Source organism: Sphaeramia orbicularis, chromosome 8, assembly GCF_902148855.1.
Source record: "Sphaeramia orbicularis chromosome 8, fSphaOr1.1, whole genome shotgun sequence".
NCBI classification, from domain to species: domain Eukaryota; kingdom Metazoa; phylum Chordata; class Actinopteri; order Kurtiformes; family Apogonidae; genus Sphaeramia; species Sphaeramia orbicularis.
This window is the reverse complement of record NC_043964.1, coordinates 575,714-596,090: the sequence shown is the minus strand read 5'-3', so window position 1 is coordinate 596,090 and position 20,377 is coordinate 575,714. Positions and strand designations below refer to the sequence as shown.

The window sequence follows — 20,377 nt, the reverse complement described above, 5'->3', positions numbered from 1 at the left end:
GTTAGTGGAAAAACCACAGATTTAACCCTTTCATGTGTGAACTATGACGGCCTTCATCAACACTGTTTTTTCCTCAGTGTTTTTATCCATCTGTACGCATGAAAAAAAACAAACAAAAAACTGTCATTGAACATTTTTTTATATGAACCTATTTTTCATGGAGTTGCAAAAATCTCCACTCAGCCGGACAACGTGTTTAACTTTTGAAGCAAAGAAACAGATTTACTGATACTGTGTGAAAACTAGGAAATACACATACATGTTTTTAATGCTGCTGATGTTTTGTCATTTTAACATACTCTAATGCTAATTATTACTCACTTTGTGGAGATAATGTGCAAAAAAAATTGTTAAAAAAAACCCTGTTAATTACAGTCTAATAATAATAATTAGCAACTGATTTCCACTCAAACCTGTCAGTGCAGATCAGGTTTATCTAGAACAGCAGTTCCAGTACTGGTCTGAATGTCAGTGGATTATTATGGGATGGTGCATTAGTGTCCACTGTGTCGGCTGATATGGAACTGAAACAACCAAACCCATGAATATACAAGAGAACAGCTGCAGAAGAACTGTCCACTGGAGTGACCAGTGGAGTGACCAGTGGAGTGACCAGTGTGCATGAAAGGGTTAAAGGCTGGTATCAACACTTGCAGATGTGGGTCGACCTAAATGGAGCTTGTGTTCAAAAATAAACATCAGAACATAAACAGTTTTTTCCAGCTGTTCTTTTTCCATGAACTTTTTGAAGCTTCCTGACGTTTGAAACAAGAGAAAATGCACTGGAATTAACTGGAAAAGACCTAAAAAACAAAAAACAAAAGTGTGCAATAAAAGGAGTCCAGTGTAATGACAGTATCTGGTTCAAACAGGATCAAAAAATGACTCGTCTTTCCCCACTGACTAATATGTTTCCATGGACACGCCCACAAGGGGCGGAGCTACACCTGTATGATCACAGATTTTCCTGGTGTCACACAGTCCTTCATTTAATCTTCTGCAGCAGAAGTCACTATTTGAGGAAATACAGTATGATTTTAACTCTTTTTGAAATACTCTGGTACATTCTAATGACTTAAACCAGGGTTCTGAACTGCTGTTCTTTCAGATTCCACATTCAGTCTGATCTGATCTGCAGTGGAACCAACCAGGAAAAGAAGAACAGAAGAACCCAGACAGAATGACAACTGCACATTTACGTCTGTGTTGGAGTGCAAAAAAAAACATTAAATGATGAAAATACTTCCTTTTATAAACTATCCAAACAAAAAAGATGTGAATAACCTGAAAAAACGGACATTTCTTCAGTTAAATCAGTGTAATTTTCTCAGTCTTCTTCCTCCACTTCTCATTAGTCCATGTGCATTCTGGATCAGATCTGCAAAGACACTAAACACTGAGGAACAGGAAGAAAAGAGTTCAAACTGGACTGAATTTAATACAGACATTTCAGGTTGGGCACATTTGTTCAGGTTAGTCACATTTTATTGGTACAGGAGAGTTTGGAAATGGAAAGAGTTTCACAATTTCATGTGATTTTTCGCACTAAAAGAAAAATATTTGCCGTTGTTAATTCAAGATTGTTTTGCTAAATTTGAGAATTTTTTTTGTCTTAATTCAAGATTTTTTTTTTTACTTAATTGAAATCTTTTCATAATTTAATGGTTTTTTTTGCACTAAAACAAAGACAAAAATTTGAAGTTGTCATTTTTTACAGACATAATATAATATTATTTTTACTTCTGCCAGGAGGTATTGTGATCACTTTGCTTTGTGTGTGTGTTTGTTTGTTTGTTAGCAAGATAACTCAAGCCCCCCCCCACCACCACCACCACCACCAAAATCTAATGATTTCTTCCTTGTGCCAGTATCAACATTTCCTGAACGTTTCCTGAAAATCCGTCCATAACTTTTGAGTTCTCCTGTTAATAAACAAACACACAAACACGTACAGGAGGCAGATGTGTCCTGGTGCAGGTCTGCGCTCTCTCAGTGCTTTTCTTGTTTCCCATCAGTCCCAGTAGTAAATCTGCAGTGGTTCTTTTGTGTGGGTTCTTCTGCTGTTCTTATTGGACTGTAGATCAGATTGGTCTGGATGTGGAACCCACACTAACATGAGTTCCACAGCCTGGACTGTGGAGTTTAGACACTGTGTAAATTCATCCCAGGGGTGGGACTGGAACCTTTTGGGGGGGTGGGTGGGGGGGGTGCATTTGGGCCCTGGGATGCATGTTTGACAGCCCTGACTCAAATTCTACTGCGGTGTGGAACCAAACCGCCGTAGAAGCGCTAACCTTCCTCTAACACTGTCCAGCCGCTCAAAGTGCTCCTCCAGTGTCTAAAAACTGTTCACACTAAACTAAACATGTTTGAATCTGTTTGTCCCTCAAACGTCGGACCGTGGATTCACAGCAGCTTCTGTTTAAATCATACAATCAATCAAGTCATACATTAAACGACGCTCTTAAAACATCACGTGGAGCATCGAAGTAGAATCTGAAAACATTAAACTCATTTTCCTCCAAACTACTTTTCCTTTGTACATCCAAGTTTCAAGGTTTATTCTAAAAAAAAAAAAAATAATAAAACACTACTATAGTCGGATACGTCCCTTAGGTTCTTGTCTTTTCGAATAAACCAGCTTCAGTTCGTGTCTTTCCAGTGTCTTTGTGAGTCCAGGTCGTCTCGAAAATGCACAGAGACGGAAAAAAAAAGCGCAAAACCCTGGGAGGTGAAATGGCCGGTTAGTTGACGCTAAGTGCTTGTGCAGAAGAATCCAGTTAAAACAACTAGAGCTGCATGAAATGTGCCGCCGTATCCATAGCAACGTCCATTCCATTACTGCAGCATCCTGTGGCGGTCAACCGCGTCTTAAACCAGTGGAGTCTGAGGCCACGGCGTGATATGGGACGGTACCGATACATGTTTGGAGGTTCTGCTGGTTCTGGCGGTTCTGCTGGTTCTGGTGGTTCTGGTGGTTCTGCTGGTTCTGGTGGTTCTGCTGGTTCTGGTGGTTCACAGCAGCAGCTTCGGTCCGGCTCCAAAGTCCAACCTCTTCACCAGCCTGGAAACAACAAAAGCCAATCAATCATCAATCAATCACATTTAGATAAAGAAAAGGATTAAGACAAGAATAAAATAAAATAAGGATAAGGGTAAAGATTTTTTTAACTTAATTGAAGATTTTTTTTTACTTAATTCAAGATTTTTTTTTGCTTAATTCAAGATTTATTTTTACTTAATTGAAGTTTTTCTTTTTTTACTTAATTGAAGGTTTTTTGGGTTTTTTTGGCTTAATTCAAGATTTTTTCCTTAATTCAAGCTAAATTTTTTTTTTTGCTTAATTCAATTCAAGACTGGAATTTTTTCACTTGGCAAAAACATCCCAGGGACTGAACCGGACCCTCTGGGGGGCCGCATTTGGTCCCCAGGACACATGTTTGACAGCCCTGCTCTAGACTATATAGATGTGATGTGTCTGTGTCCAGTGAATGAGAGCGACTCCCCTGTATTTATTCATGGGTGAAGGTTAAAATAGTTTTGTTTACTCACTTTGAGTTAAATCTACACTATATGTACAAAAGTATGTGGACACGTTGAATTCAGGTGTTTCTTTTCTAACAGGGGTCTGGGATACAAAACAATGGCTAATATAATGTAGTTTAATATTGGGATAAATATGATTGCACTGCTTTGGTTAGTTTGGTTCAAATTGTTATCTTTGCTATCTAATTGTAATTGTCAGAATGTCAGCAAAAACTCAAAGACCCTCAAACTGTACCTAAAAGGACTGGAGTTCACTTCGACATGTGTTCTACGTCTACAGACATATGTTTGAGTTCACAACAAAAACAAAATAAACCTTTAACTCTAAGAACCAGACCAACGTTGACCTCTAATGACCCCTCGGCCCCTTTAACATTAAACCCCCGTTCAAATTCCTTTGGTGGGTTTTTGTACCGTCTTTCTTGGAGCGGCGTCCCAGCTCACCCTTTGTTGTAGATGCCGTTGGTTGGGTGATTCTCCGGGGGGTTGTTCTGTCCCGCCGCCGTCCCCGTTCCTCCGCCGTTTCCCCTCCTGTTCGCTGTTTGCTCGTTGACGTATTCCCGACACGACGCCAGCCGCGACTCCAAGTTCTACGACAAAGAAAGAGTTTAACCTCTGCATTCCCACCAGACCGATCCAGTCTCCATTTTGTACTAAATATTATTATTATTATTATTATTAATAATAATAAATTTTATTTATAGGTGGCTTTCTTGGCACTCAAAGACACCATACAATAAAAAGGAGAGCATAAAACAAGCAATAAAACAGAATAAAAAGCAAAAGACAGATTAAAAATCATCAATGCAATTGTGGTCCCAAAGAGAAAGCGGTCCTAAACAGATGAGTTTTGAGTTTGGATTTGAAGAGTTTGAAGAGAAGGAATGAAGTGATATTTCTGAGCTCCAGTGGCAAAGAGTTCCAGAGTTATGTGATGGTACGTTGGGTTATATACAATTTAAAAGAATTCACAGCTAAAATACTGTTCAAAGTCATAAAAATCTTCCATGTCTCTCTCACTGACTGCACTCTGCTGCTCTCTGCTCCGCCCACTGCCACCCCTCCCCCTCAGCCAATGCAGACCTCTACCATAATGTTAGATTTGGTTTGGTTTTTATTTTGTCAATAGCACAAATGGTTCAGGATCTACAGTAATTTGAATGACGGTGTGTGCAAATATCTGGTGCCAGAGACAAAATCGTGCATTAAGGGTTAAAGTTTCTATAATAAAACTAGTCAACATAAACATGTTCTACACTGTTATAAAGTTAGATTCTCCATAATAGAGTCACTACGTTTATTTGACAGTATCCCTGAAAACCAAACATAATCAGTGACAGAATCACAGCTGAAAGGACTGGTGTGTGTATGTTTTTATCCACGTACTCAAAGGACATTTTCTGAAACTTGAGTTTATTACCTTTCACATGTGACTTGATACTGATTTTGTTCTTGGTTCTTATAAGCTGTGGAACTTGGTCTCACCAATAGGAGACATGTAACACAAAGTAAGTGGAAGGAACAGGTTCAATCTTGTGCAAATGTTCCACTTCACCAACAGCAATTAGTGGTGAGGAGCTGAAATTAAAGCATGTTCACAAAACAAATAAAATAGGACCAATGTCCCTGAGTCTCACCTGCATGTTCTATCAAGAATCAAATCAGTTGAATTTGTGAAGTTGTCAGGTTCTGTTCTATGTTCGAGTCCTGTGGTCTGGATGGATTAGATCAATCTACCGATAGAAGTGGGCAGTACTTTCACTGGAGGAGAACTCAGCTCATTAAAGTTCATATATGACTTCTATCAGTGACCAGCAGGAACTATATTGACATCTGTAACCATTTACATATAATAAGTCATTAAAATATGAAAAAAAAATCTAAATTTCTGCAAAACTGTGAGCAAAGTTTGTGGACATTGTCTCGAGGAAGATACACAAATGTTTTTAAATGAATCTAACCAGTAGTTTCAGAGAAGATTGTTGAAGTTTGGACACTAGTGACCTTGAGATTGACCCTTCAAGGTCACCCAAGGTCAAAGGTCATGGACCCAAATGAAAGTGATGACTTCCCATCAGTGCTCAATAATAACTATATTAATATCTGTAACTATTTTCATGTTATAAACCATCATAATATGGACCATTATAAGCGAAGGCAAAATTTGTAGTACTCTAGCGGCATTGTACCCGTGGTGCCATTGTACGATAGCGCCCTCCCATGGTGCAACAGCAGCATTGCACCCGTACGGCCTCCCGTGCTGCAACATTGGAACAAACATCCTGACACGCGTCGGACACAGAACGTCCACTATAGTAGGATTTCAAAACTTCATCAAAAATTCAAACATCTAAATTCTTGGAAACTGAACAAACTTTGTAGACATTGTCCCAAGGAACCTACATATAAAATCTGAAATGAACCCGACGAGTAGTTTCAGAAAAGATGTTTGAAGAACCTGCTAATGAAGACACAGCACCTTCACAGAAGCTCCTGGCCGATCGACCGGTGAGATAAAACCTAATAACCGTTAAAATGTTGAGTTTTTTTCATTTCCATTTTGACAAAAAAGAAAATAGACCTATTTTGATTCTGTTCCAACCTTGTCACATGTAACTTTAAGTCACTTTTCTGAAACCCTGAGCCAAATATTACGCCTTTCATCGACTCCAGTTTGGTTTTATTTGTAGCCCAAGTGGAATCATGAGACCGCCACAGATCTCCACCTCTACTGTCTGGAATAAACATCTTCAGGGAGAGATTATTTTCTGTGTGTCATCTGTGCTGCTTCTTTTCACACTTGGTTGTTTTGTAGAGGAGGAAAAGCAGCAGCTGTTTAATATGTCAGGGCGAATAAACCCAGAAACAGCCCGCAGCCTCACATGACCAGTCCCCGGCTGATTCAACAGACTTATCTTCATATCTTCGTATCAGTGTTGGACTGATGAGGCTCTTACCCCGACTTTCCTCAGGAGTTCTCCCACAATGTTCAGGGCTGAGATTCTGGCTGATGTGGTGAGAGGAGTCCCCGAAAGACTTTCACCTGCAGCAAGAAAAACAACAATAAAAAGTACATATTGAAAATGTGCCTAACACTTTCTTTTCAATGGACCTCCTTCTTCTTATACAAACGGGTTAATTAATAGATTTTCACACCCTTATCTCATACATCCTCTAGCATGACTGAGGTTTAGTAAAATACACCAGATCTATTTTATTATGGATTAGCCTCAATGTTAAAACAGCGTATGACTTTCATTACCAATTTTTTATCAAATCTGTAAAATCCGAGTCATAGCCCAAGTGTCATGAGTCCGTAAGTCTTTCCGTGATTATTCACCAGAATCTTTTCCCTCACGGTGAACAATTTCAAAGTGTACTCCACCATAAACGGTCCATTTGTTTACAGAGAACCTCATTCACCTCATTCTCTTTGCCTTCTTCACTCTGTCACAGCAGATTAATGTGAAGAGCTGATGTTGTGTGGATTTGTTACTGGTATTATCTGTTACTGGTATTATCTGTTACTGGTATTATCTGTTACTGGTATTATCTGTTACTGGTATTATTTGTTACTGGTATTATTTGGGCAGACATGGTGTATTATTCTGTTCATACTTTCTTTTCTTCTATTCATCATTTAATAGGTCTTATGTATTTTATTTTCTTGTAGTTTTGTTTGTTTGTTTTGGGGTTTTTTTCTCTCTTCTTCCTAGTTTACTCAGTTCTGGTTGTAGTTACTGTTACCATTATAATTATCACCATGGTTGTTACTGTTTGTATTGTTAATACTTTCTTGTGAGGGTCTTCGCCACCTTCTTCGTTCTTGCTCTCTCCCCTTCAACACCCCACCCCCCGTGTCAGGTCCGGTATCGAAATGCGGTTCAACAAAACTCATAATAAACACAGTAGAATATCAAGTGGAGCTTCATAGACTTTATGAAGTTCCTCTTGGCAAAGCAAATGTGTTCAGCACTGAGGAGATGATACAACTGCCATTACTATGAATGTTATGTTATATGTTCATTTTCCTGATAAATCATTTTATGTGAATGTATTTTGACTATGCAATTAGAAGGATAAACATCAGAAAAGGAAGAAGAAGGGAAATAAGTTGTGCCTCACAAGACTCATCGAGTGTTCGCCCAGAGATTGGCTGGATAAAGCAATCTAGGGGGACATAAGAGAATTTTTATCCCTTGAATGCATGAGTTTTCTCATGTACATGTTTCAGGGTTTTTCGCTCTTATCTTGTGATGCTAGTTAATCAAAGTATCTTTTGGCCACGTACTATTGGGTTATATGGAATTTTAACTTTTGATATTGTTTTGCTGTTTAGTCTGAGTATACACACAGGAAAAAAACGGACGATATTGTAAGGATGGACCTGAGCTAATGTGTTGTGATGTCCTTTAGAGATCTATGGAAGGTAAACATTACAAGAATGTGAGTTAGGGTATGGGACAAAATGACTTCAAGATGTTGGGACTTTTAGGTTCTCAAGGTACGATGGTGGAGACAAGGAGACCCTACAAGGAGACTATATAAAAGGACAGAACAAAGAACCCAAGTTGAGAAAGCTTTTGTGTGTGCATGGGACAAGGTCTTTCTCCCAGATCTGACTGAATAAATACATAAATGGAAGATTAAAGAAATATTTGAGTTTTGATTCACCATAAAGAAAATTATCCTATCAAGCACCAATAGGAGCCAGACTACCATTCTGCTGTTATGATGAAGGACAAGACAAGTAAAAAAAACAAAAAAAAACAGACTCAGCGGGCCACTCGGGCATTTTCAGAAATTTGTCGCGACGTGCATTGTGGGAAGTGGAGCTCCACACAGCTGCATTATGACCACAGCAGCGACAAACACGGAAATTACTTCATTGCCTCTTCCTACTGCAGCGTTGCGACAAATTTCCAAAAATGCCTGAGCGACCTACTGGCTCTTTTTGTAAACAAATGAATTGTTTATGGTGGAGTACACTTCGAAATTGTTCACCGCGAGGAAAAAGATTCAGGTAAATAATCACAGAAAGACTTAAGGGTTTGTGATACTAAGGCGAGGACTCGGGGTTTACGGATTTGATGAAAAATTGGTGACGAAAGTCATACGCAGCTTTAAAAGGACTCTGATTCATTAATGTACACACAGCGCAACAACAAACCCGACCACGTGTCATGAATCCAGCCACTGATGTAGAGTCTGAACACAACCTACTAGTGAATGAGGTCCATTGTTTTCCTCTCTGTGTAGTTTATGGTTAACATCAGATTTCACACTACGTAAATATCAGAGTGGATTTAATGTGGAACCGTGTCATGGATAGAAAAGACAAAGTGCTGACTTCTGCTGACGGAGGCCTGAGGGGTGGAGAAGGCCTCGGCTGCAGCTGGAGGTCTGGACGGCGTGGTGGGCGGGGCTTTCTCCTCTGTTCTCTTATCCGGGGGGGTCAGAGGGGGGGTGGGCAGGACGCTCGGCTCTTTGGCTGCGCTGCTGAGTGACGGCTTCCTGTCCTGTTTCTGCTGAACGGCCAACTCCTGCCTCAGGTCTGACACGGACATCAGAGTTAAACACTTCGGACACACACACCTGGTTACATACTGGACACTATGTGGACAAAAGTATGTGGACATGTGGAATTCAGGTGTTCCTTTTGTAACAGGGATCTGGGATACAAAACAATAATGACAAATGTGTGTGATAAATATCACTGCATTGGTTAGTTTAGTTTAAATTGTTATCTTTGCTTCCAAAATGCCTCAGAGATGGTTTTTACTTGAATATTTTTCCACATTGCTTTTGTCTCTTCCTCTAAATTTCTAAAGTATTTTTCTTGCTCCGACTGTAAATAATTTTCTACCACAAATAACCATCTACTTTGTATCCCAGACCCCTGTTGGAAAAGAGACACCTGAATTCAACGTGTCCCAATACTTTTGTCCATATATTGTACGTCTGATCATCTGCTGACCTCTGGCCTCGTCCTTCAGCCTCTGAACTGACTCCAATAGATTCTCCTTCTCATCCAGTTCGCTCTCCAGGAAGGCATTCCTCTCTATGACCTGGTTCATCCTCTGCTCGAAGTCCTCCAGGGACATGATGGTCGCCCTGGAATCAACAAACACCAGCTAAGCAGCCGAACTACACTCATAACAGTGTCTGCTCTGATGGTGTTCACATACAGTGTGTGAAAAAATGACAGTCCAGTTTAGGGTTAGTCTGAGGTACACAAGTCTAGTTTCCACTCAGACCTCTTAAATAAATTTGAATTATTTAACTGCAAGTACAGAATTGCTCTTCTGAAACTGCCTACAGAAGCTTTAAATGCTCTTTAGAGTTAAAGTTTGTAAATGGGGTAAGATGACATAAAATGACATGTATACTTGCATGATCTAAAGCAGCTGAAGTCTTTAGCAAATATACTAACAATATTATTTACCTTCAAAGACCTAAACAACCACAAGCATCTACTGATCAATAATGTTCAATACATGTAAATAATTGGTGTAAAATGCAGTTTGTCGTCTTTTCATGGTCATCAGATATGACCCATTTGGACGTTCAGAGGCTCCGTAGCTACTGTGAAAACACCATCATCTTCTGCAATATTGTTTCACCACTAAAACCTACGAAGTTGGATCAGTGACAGTGGATGGACACACTTGTTTTATATTCAGTTAATGAAATTATTTGACTGGAAAAGTAACTTTTTCTTCAGTTTTCTCTGTTTTGATATTATTACCTGTAAATTTATTTTAAGCTTTTATAAAAATCTACATGATCAGTGAATTAATTATAGAAAAATACCTCATTTTCATTAAAAAATGTAAAATACAGAGAATAATATTATAATAAACATGTTAGAGATCACATGTCGGATGTAGAGGAATATTTGCATAAACCTGTCTTATTGCCCTCTGACCTCTTGGCCCTCTCCAGGTCGTCGTTGGCCTGTTCTAATTCTCTGATGTACTTATGGAGCTGGTCTCTGATGGCCGTGGTCTCGGCCAGGTCTCCCTCCAGGGTGGAGATCTGTCTACAGGCCTCCGAGTGCTGCGTCTCATACTTCTCCTGTTGGGACAAAACAAACCATACAGGCAGAAAATGAGCGGAAGAGGAAGAAAAACCTGCAAATTGCAAAAAAAACAAACAAACAAAAAAAACCAAACAAAACTGCAGAATTAGTAGAAGAGGGTCCTGAAAATACTCTTAAAGATTTAGGTCACTTTTACATGTAGTCGAGTAATTATAGAAACTGATATTTGTCCACCTCTGTTTTCAATAATAACATTCGCACCAGATTGTTTTTAGAAAAGTTTTCATCCACATAAACCTGCATAAACGCACAGTAGAGCGCCATCATGGGGTTAAGGGTAGGATAAACAAAGGTCATGCATGATATTCATGCATTTTTTGTCTCGCACAACAACAGTTTCCCCCTGAACTCATGCAAACATGGAAAGTTTTACAAAATCTACACTTTTCAGAAATATGTTTTTCCAGATACATCTATACATGGCATTAAAATGTAGTTAATCTGTTGTCCATTTATTTTGTTCAAATTTTGATCAAAACTTAAAGGAATGAGACAGTAAGTTGCAGGATTCATTGTTTTTTTCTCCCCAGACATTGACTCAAACAGCGAATGAGAAAATGTCAAGTAGCCGATAGCAGAAGCTTCTCATGTAAAACCATGTTATGATCAGAAAACAGCAAAAATAAGAACAAAATTCATAATCATCTCTTTGTAATGTGACTTTTTATTTTTGCTCATCTTGTGAGTTTTATTGGTAGAAATAATCCTTGAACTGTTGGATCTGCTTAGTGTTAGCTTCGCACTGTAAAGTTTGTCTCACTGGTCTGTTTTATTAAATTATTCATGACATTTGCTGGTGTCAGACTGTTAGCTTGTTTTCAGTATTTGACCAGTGCTTGTTGTTTGAGTTGTATTCCATTTTCAGAAAATTGGATTTGTTGAGCTTTTAGCAGATGTTCTTCTGGTTACGTGGATGCGTAGCTTGTATATATTGCTAAAAGCATTGCGTAGCTTTACCATGGCAACAGAGGAACGGTTGATAATAGCACTGCGCTTCTTGGTGACAGGTCAGCTGCAGTTCAAGAGGGGAAAAGGACATAAACAATGTAAAACTACGTCCTAAAACCTCCTCCTTAGGCTCAGGCAAGACCATCAGACTGTTTGAGGCAGGATCTGAACTGGTTTTGCGGTTCGGCGTTAAAAACACCTCTGACCTGAAATGAACTGAACCCATTGAGCCACTGGAAGGTCACGACATGTCATTGAACCACACCCTCACAATCACAGGGAAATGAGTGGACAACACTGGAATGTACCTTTAACGCCTAACTTCTATCTCCCCTTTGGAGTCAGAGTGGTGACATTCTCCGAGGTTGTGACATAAGTGGAAGTGGTCTGTTAGTACCACCATCCCCTCCAGACACAGACTTATCAGCTGCCTCCTCCTCCTCCTCCTCCTCCTCCTCCTCCTCCTCCTCCTCCTCCTCCTCCTCCTCCTCCTCCTGAATCAGCCCTCTGTCAAACTGTGTGAAGCCTGTTCACTGAGGCCACAAAGACCCACTGGGATCAGCTGATAAACATGGAATCCCCCAGTTAGACCAGCTTTAACCAGCACATCAAATCCATTAAGAGAAAATGTAAAGCCTGTGTAACAAACATCCGGCTTTACATAACAGAAGGAAGCCTGACTCTTTACATATCATTCCTTTTATCGATGCATGTTTTTGTTTTTTTTGTTCCGACAGTTGTACATTCCACAACAGTGATATCAAATACCTGCCGGAAACTGTCAAGAAGAAGAAGAGGAAATAACAGCTCAAACTGTGGCTTTATTTCACAAAGACAAATAACAGACACTTGTGATGTCTGCAGAAGGATGACGTCACCATGGAAACACCAGCAGTATGTTGTATTTAACACACAACTGACAAAGATTCAACACCAAACACTAGATTCACAACTACAGAGACAATATAATCAATGGCATGAGCTCAGGAAACACAAATTAAAACCAAATATTCTCTCATTTCATCCATTTTGGACGATGGCAGACACTAGTTGCTTTTCTATTGGACATCTACACTTTGCCAATATTTACTAAATGTTCAAAAAAAACAGAGAAGTGTAATGTCTGTTTTTCCATTAAATCACAAATGTGATTCTGTTTATTTATTATCGCGAGATATCACGAGAAGTCAGTCCATAAACATGCAGACAAAATATCATGTTGATTTACAGATATATTAATTATTATTATATATTATCCTTCTATCCCGTCCTAAATTTTAAAATGATTGGGTTTCCTGGTGTGTCCACATATACTGTGCCATGTTTCTTTTAAAACTCTTCTTCACTTGTGGTAATGTCCATCAACATCCGCTTTTTTTTTTTTTTTTTATTCACGTGACACTAGTTGCAGAAAAAGGTCTTTCCATTGCAGTTTTGCAATTACCTCTTGCCAGCACAAAAACTTTTAATTGAAAAACGAGAAATTGTCATCTTTCCATTAGGTGAATTTTTATGTGGAAGTTATATTTGCGCAATCTGAGGGTCAATGGAAAAGCGACAACTGTTGCCTTTTAATACGAACGGGTTATTTTATTAGAATTTACTAACAGAGCTGACAGTTCAGTCTGTGTTGCCATGGTAATGCTATGCAACACTTGTACCAACATACACATTCTATACATCCACGTAACCAGGGGGAACTTGGCTAAAACCTCAATGAAATCAAATTTTAGAAAACAACACAAACTCAAACAATAAGCACTTAAATGGACAAATATGCAAGACCAGTGTAAGTCATGAATAATTTAATAAAACAGATCAATGAGACAAAGTTTGCAGCACTAAGCTAACGTTAAGCAGATCCAACAGTACAAGTATAATTTCTCTACCGATAAAACTCACTGAAGGAGACAAAGAGCAAAAATAAAGGTCACATTATGAAGAGATGATGATGTGTGTTGTCTTACTGTTTTCTGATCATAACTTGGCTTTATATGAATAAAGCTTCTGCTATTGGCTAACCCATTGGTTTGTGTTACATTAAAATGATTCCAACTTTCAACAAATGACCCAGAATTTAACAGGTTCATAATATTGTGGAACCAGAAGAAGAAGACGAGGAAGACTGGTCTAATGGACCTGGTGGAGTGACTTACTAGTTTTTTGTTCAATAATACATAGACAGTCTTTGAAATGGCATTTTATCAGCCTGATTAATCCTGTGTGGAGGGTTCAACACATGGCATCTGTGGAATTTCAACCTGTATTTTCAAGAGATATGTTTCAGCATGTTTGTGGTTGTTTTCACTCTTAAAATGGTAATTTGATAGACTTTACAGCGAACACTTTGGAACACTTTTTTCCTATCCATGATCACTCCTGTTCGACAGTGTAGACACGACGTTGACGTCACAGTTTTGCAGAAAAACATGTCAACATTTATAAAAGGATTGGAAATGGATTTGGCTGTTGATTACCATCCTTGTATGAGAGCATCACAAAGACTCCAGAGAAACCCTGTGTAGCAGTTGAGATGCTTTTACAGTCGCAGAAAAAATTATTAGACCATCAAAAGTCACCAAAAACAGTGCTTATGCAATCAAGTCCTAACTCCTGTGTGTGTCATGTGACTAAAACAGAAAAGAAAACATGGAATGTCTAAAAGCACTGTTTTTGTCAGTACAATGCCATAGATATTGATGTAAGAACTGAAGTGAATTTGTTTTTTATCAAGAAAACATGTTAAATGGACAAATATCAGCTCTGAAATTAAACTACTATGAGGTATTTTTGTTGTTATGATTATATTTGTCCAAACAAATGTACCTTTAGTTGGACCAGGCATTAAAATGAACAAGAAACTGAAGAAAACAAGGGTGGTCTAATAATTTTTTCCGTGACTGTATGCTCTATCAGTAGGTTGGACCACTTGACAATGTTTGTCGTCCCATTAAATAAAACAATACAAACAACGTAAAGTTAGCTTAAGAACCTTGTTGTCTATGATTGTACTAGTCTGTGACAGGCTGTAAAACCACCTCCAGAACTTCTTGAACCCTCTGGGGACTCATAAAACTGGTATCTGTGCACTGATAGACCTGCTTTGTTCCCAGTAACTCAACCATCCACAATTTGATGTCACACATTTCTCTGAGTTCAAGAAGAACCATCTGAATCTCAATCTGTTCTTTGTTCTTGAACGACCTCCTGTAGCAATGACGTTAGGAAAGACTGGGTTCGTGACGCCATATCAGTTCTGTACCTTGTAGTTTTCCAGCTCCATGCGAAGGCGGTTGTTGGCGGCGAGGAGTTCTCGGTTTCGAGCCTCACACTGTTTCAGCTCCGTCTCCAGCTCCGACTCATAGTCTCGACTCATCTGCTGGAACTCCTGCAGCTCCTCCTGGGCCTCTTCAGCACTGAACACATCCAACACATGACAGATGTTACTTCTGACATGAACTTATCATGACTTCTGCTTAGAGGAAGACTTTATTGTACAATTCCAAACCAGGCGTGTTTGGACAAATGACAAAAACCTGAAAATGTTCCCACAGAGCCACAGGCATGACAAGTTAAACATGAGAATCTCACTGAAGTAGAAGTATGTTTAGAAGGAAAACACCAGATCATCTCAGGCTGTTTGTCTAACAGGAGTGTCTGCAGATGAAAATGAAATGTGGGAACAGGAAATAAGAACTGATTATTTTATTAGAATTTACTGCAGACCTCAAAAGTCCTGAAATCCATATTTTATCTTGTGGGCAAAGTTAATGCAGTGTCAAACAAAAAACCCTTTACAATGTTTGGTTCCTTGTTCATGGAATGCATAAAAACATGTCAAGTCTTTAGAAAATACAGAAACATAAAAATGCTAGTTCACCGACATCTGATTATTTTAGATTTGGACATATCCATCATCACGGGTTCTAGATGTGGTAGTTTTATGCTGTTGTGTATTTGTGCATGCTGTACCACATTCATCCAGCAGTCACCACCAAAGCGTTTTGGGCATAGCAACATGATTGTAAGGCTAATGTTTTCCAAAATTACAAAAATCTCCCAAAATATTGGTCCTATCAACTTGCCATTTTTGTTAGTGTCTTCCTTGACCAAAAATACCTAAGTATGCCAAAGTGTTGCAGTCATCTCTGTCCAAATTTTGTATGAATCCCCAGACACACATGCATGCACACACACAGAGGCCACTTGAGTTTTACAATCTAGATGAGGCTGAATAGTCCAGTTTATGACATTTGTCTCTATATCCTCTGAGGTAAAGACACTGTTCAGGTTATAATGACCTGTCTGTAAGTTTATTGCCTTTTTCTCATCATATTAATGTGGAATATTGTCTAAAAATGCTTTAGATACGGTGCAACTGCCTGTTCTGACATGACATTTCAACTTATCATAATAATATTCAGCTAATGGATCCAGATGAGCTTATTGTTAGAGGTAATTTTTGTTTTGATGTAAATTTCTTTTTTGTGTGAAGTGTTTTATGTGGTTATAAAAGCAGCAGGTGTTCACAAAGAATGACAAAGACACTTTAACTCCTTTCTGTGCTTTCTTTTGAGAAGCTGAAAATGTTTTTTTTTTTCTTTTCTGAACAGACTTAACAACGCTCCAGTTTTTCCTCTGGATGTGATGGGTGTCTCCAGGGCGTCACTGGCACCCGTTAGAGCCCAGAGCTGATAATGTTGTGGAAGCGCCGTCCCACCGCGGTTGTCATCTATTTGACCCTCTGCCCTCATGCCTCAGGGACGTGATACAGGTCAATAACATCTCGAACCACCAGGCTAATGAACAGTTTCTTTCCTGAGGCCATCCAGTCTCTCAACCTAGAGCATTGTACTGCTGCAGACTGCGCAACACAATGGATTTATACTTTTGCATTTCATCTAATATCTTACCAGTATAAAGAATTTTTATGCTGATTTTCCTGTCCTTGTTTGATTGATCTGTGATATGGAATGTGGTTGAATATACATATGGATTGTTTTGTTTGCATAACTTTAAGCTCCACTGGGGGGGCACCTATAGTTTTGTTGTATTCAATATAAAATGCCAAAAAAGGCTTATTGGCAAGACTCCTATTTTATCCTTGAATAGGAGTCAAAATGATCCACTTCATTAGAAATTTAGATTTTATATTTATTTTTGGTATTTTACCCACTTCATTTACATCACAGCTTTAAAGAAAAATTGTCTACTCGACCAAAAATTAAACAACAAAAACATTGTTATAAAAGTGGCCTTTTAAAAGAGAATACATTACTGTATTTGTCACTGCACGTCATGCACACAAAAAAATTGTAGTTCTCTTGTATAAAAACTGTTCCATACACATTCACACATTAAATATTATAAAAGATAGATATAAAAAGTCATACATAAATGAATAAATGAAGTCTAAAAGCTCAGTTAAAATGATTGTGATGGTAGGAGTGAAGGGAGTCCTGTACGAGAGGATACTCTCCTATGCAGCATTTTTATCTTTTCAGAAAATAAGAAATGTACTGACAACTTCCAGGTTTTCTGCAGCAGTGGAAGAAAATTAAGCAAGACCGATTGCTTTGGTGCTGATAAAAATATTTTACAAACTATCAGTATGGGAAGACTTTTTCCACTAGTAGGCTAGTTGATAGCTAGGCTTCTCAGTTGGAAAAATTGACAAAAATACCTTAGAAAATAAAAGCTGATGAATGTATTTAGTTTACTTAAGTTTTAGGTATTCAGTTCTTTAAATTAGATGTTCAGATCAGCAGCTAATCGGCTTCTAACAAAGTCAAAGAATGTCCATTTTGTTTTTTGCTGCTCCAAACTACTGTGATCATATCGAACTTGAAAACCCAGGATCAGCAGATCTCAACTTTAACATCAGTGCAAATAATCCCTACAGGTGCCTTGACTTTTTACGCAACGTGTATAAAAGCAGTGCCAAAGCAGACTGTTACTACACTATCTGAAGCATTGCTTACTCCACTCCAGGTAGGACTGATGGTGGGAAAAAGGACTTACACCTGTTAAAAGTGGAGGTTTTTCTTGTTGGTAAAACAAAAGTGTTCTCAGATTTTTCACTTGTTGGAGCCTGTGATTAAACTTGGTTTTGTTCTGGTATGAAAAGCACAACTAAACATGGAGGTTCATACCTCTGTTGGTGTCTGGCAGCCAGTTCCTTCCAGTATTCCAGCTCTTCCTCCTGGGACCCGAACTCTGGAGGCTCCTGATCCCCCATGTCTAGACTCCAATACTGGTTTAATAATAACATATACACTTGAACACAGGTTTCTTTAGTCAGAAGTCCCTTAAGAACTGGTACAGTAGCACTCTAACATTACATCAGGCAGTATAAAATGTGCATGCATTATATAAAACCAACTTCAGACTCATTTAGACCCTTAAGCAATTTCAGCTAAAAGAAAAAAAAACAAACAAAAAAAAAACAACCGAGAATGAGTTTATTTCAAATAAAATCCCCCTGTTGTTTGTTTCATTGGGAAAAGTACAATCAGGGGAAAAAAGTTTAACACTTCCCTAAAGGTCTATTTATAAACTGGATCTACACCCAACTGAATATTATAGTGAATAGATCTTAAACACACTCCTAAAAACATCAGTATTCTTCATAAACATACTTCGTACACGGTGTATGGACAACAGTGAACACTAAATAATACAGATAACGGTATAATATGGCGTTAATTCACACTCTCACCTTACTTTTATTACATACAGTTGCTTATTAAAACATTTGATAAGACACCATAAACTACATTTAAGATTAATAACACAGCTTTGACCATAAACTAGAGGCATACTCTTGTTTTTAGTGTAAATAGTTAGCTGTGTAAGCTAACGGTGTGTAGCGTTAACCATTTAAATCCCAGCCTTCGAACATACCACAGCTCAAACTTACTTGTAGCTTCTTTCGACGCTTTGTTCCCAAACGTGTACTTCTTAGAAATCCTCTTCGCAATGTAATAACTTCATACAAGGCTCAGAAGTTTATTTTCAAGTGGGAAATCCGTAAAACACAACTATCGCGGTGACTTTCCCGAAGTTGGACTCCACAAAGTGGCTCCTGCCCCGAGGACCAAGAACAATACATGTTGCCATTCATATTGTCCCGAGCGATAAGCCAATCACAAATTGGACACGAGCAGAGATTCATGTTGCTATTCGTCAAATTTATGTCAATCAAATTGTTATAGGCGGGATTATCAGTGTTGTCCAATCAGAATGATCATATTAGTCCGCATAATCACAGCTGCTCAGTCTGGACGTTTTGATGGATTAGACCGGTGCTGCCTTCTAGTGCTGTCGGAAATATTACACATGATATTTTATTTGTATTATACATTTTATTTACTAATCTATTAAATTATTTATTTATTATAGGATTTGGTTATTGTTTAAAAAGGATTATGCTTAGCCAATATATTCTTAGCTTTACACATGTAATAGTTTATTCATATTATAAAGTCTTTCATTATTAAGTTTTTCTTAATTTATTTAACATAACCTAAAATGGATTGTGGTCAGCTAATATATGCTTATCTACTTATTATTTGTATAATATTTATAATTTTTGCTTTACATCTGTACAGTTGTGATAGTTAGGGCTTAATACTGGTTCAACAAACACACTTTGATATCAGTGTGTTTATGGTGTAATGGAAGCATTTCCTTGTTGTTGTTGTTATTATTATTATTATTATTATTATTATTATTATTATTATTACTCACTTCCACTTTTCAAAGAGGCTCATTGATAGTGTTTTTATTGATATGAAAGGTACTTTTAAATAAAAATGTATTATTATTGTGGTAGTAGTAGTAGTAGTAGAGTTTACGATTATTATTTTCATAATACTGCTGCTTCAGTCATGGTTGAGGATGCCATGGGAGTCAGCGACACATGAAATCCTTCATGCCTGTGGCCACCAGTCTGTTTAATTCCACCTTATAGCCTCCTAATTATAATTACACACAGGAATACTTTGCACACTTATTTATCGTATTGATGATATTTGTTGAGTACATACTATATAAATTCCTGTTCTTTTAGAGCTATATATGTATATTTTTACTACTACTTTAACACATAAAGACCCAAACATCCATCATCGACCAAAACCATCTACTGATCTAAACTATTTAATACCTGTTGATCCACTAATCCTGTCAATATGTGCAAACAGTTGGTGTAAAATACAGTTCTTCATCTTTTCATGGTCATCAGATATGACCCATTTGGACGTTCAGAGGCTCTGTAGTTACCATGGAAACACTGTCATCTTCTACAACATTGATTCACCAGTAAAACCCATGGAGTTTTACTGAATGACAGTGGATGGAAACACTTGTTTTATGTTCTGTTAATGATATATTTTACTGAAAAAGTCACTTTTTTTGCAGTTTTCTCTGTTTTTGATATGGTAACTATTTGTGGTATTGTATTGTTTTTTCCTTACCATTGTTGGTATGTAATTATTATAATGTAAGTTGATGGTTAACTGTTACCCATGTTAACACCACCAGGAATGTACTTTGTTTCTATTTCCACACACATTTTGGTTATTTAATGTAAATACTGTCGAATGAGTTTATTCTCATTTGGTTTAGGCCTATTTTGTTCATTGTTCTGGTTTGACGTCTAAGGACAGGAGTGAATATTTAAAAACGTTATTATGTTCAGTTATTTGATGATGAGAATGGGGGTGGGATTAAGTAAGTTTTTCTTCTTCCCACTCTGTTTCGAGTGTTAATGAATGATTT

General features: G+C 38.0%; 1 protein-coding gene across 6 annotated transcripts; it reads right to left on the bottom strand.

The window, feature by feature from the left end:
• Nucleotides 1-2,259: 2,259 nt before the first annotated feature.
• On the bottom strand, nt 2,260-18,701 carry LOC115423549 (nuclear distribution protein nudE homolog 1-like). 6 transcript variants are annotated; one of them, XM_030140399.1, is made up of 10 exons: nt 18,516-18,701; nt 17,749-17,854; nt 14,859-15,012; nt 10,475-10,623; nt 9,524-9,660; nt 8,897-9,100; nt 6,504-6,589; nt 3,991-4,136; nt 3,004-3,064; nt 2,260-2,934 (listed from the first exon to the last, which is right to left on the bottom strand). In XM_030140399.1, exons 2-9 carry the CDS (start codon nt 17,832-17,834, stop codon nt 3,016-3,018), a joined length of 1,011 nt encoding a protein of 336 aa, XP_029996259.1. In that variant the 5' UTR covers nt 17,835-17,854; nt 18,516-18,701; the 3' UTR covers nt 2,260-2,934; nt 3,004-3,015. The 6 variants fall into 6 exon arrangements, with proteins under 6 accessions (XP_029996259.1, XP_029996260.1, XP_029996262.1 ...); XM_030140400.1 differs by having other exon boundaries at nt 2,260-2,938; nt 3,011-3,064; XM_030140402.1 differs by having other exon boundaries at nt 2,260-3,064; nt 3,961-4,136.
• Nucleotides 18,702-20,377: the final 1,676 nt, after the last annotated feature.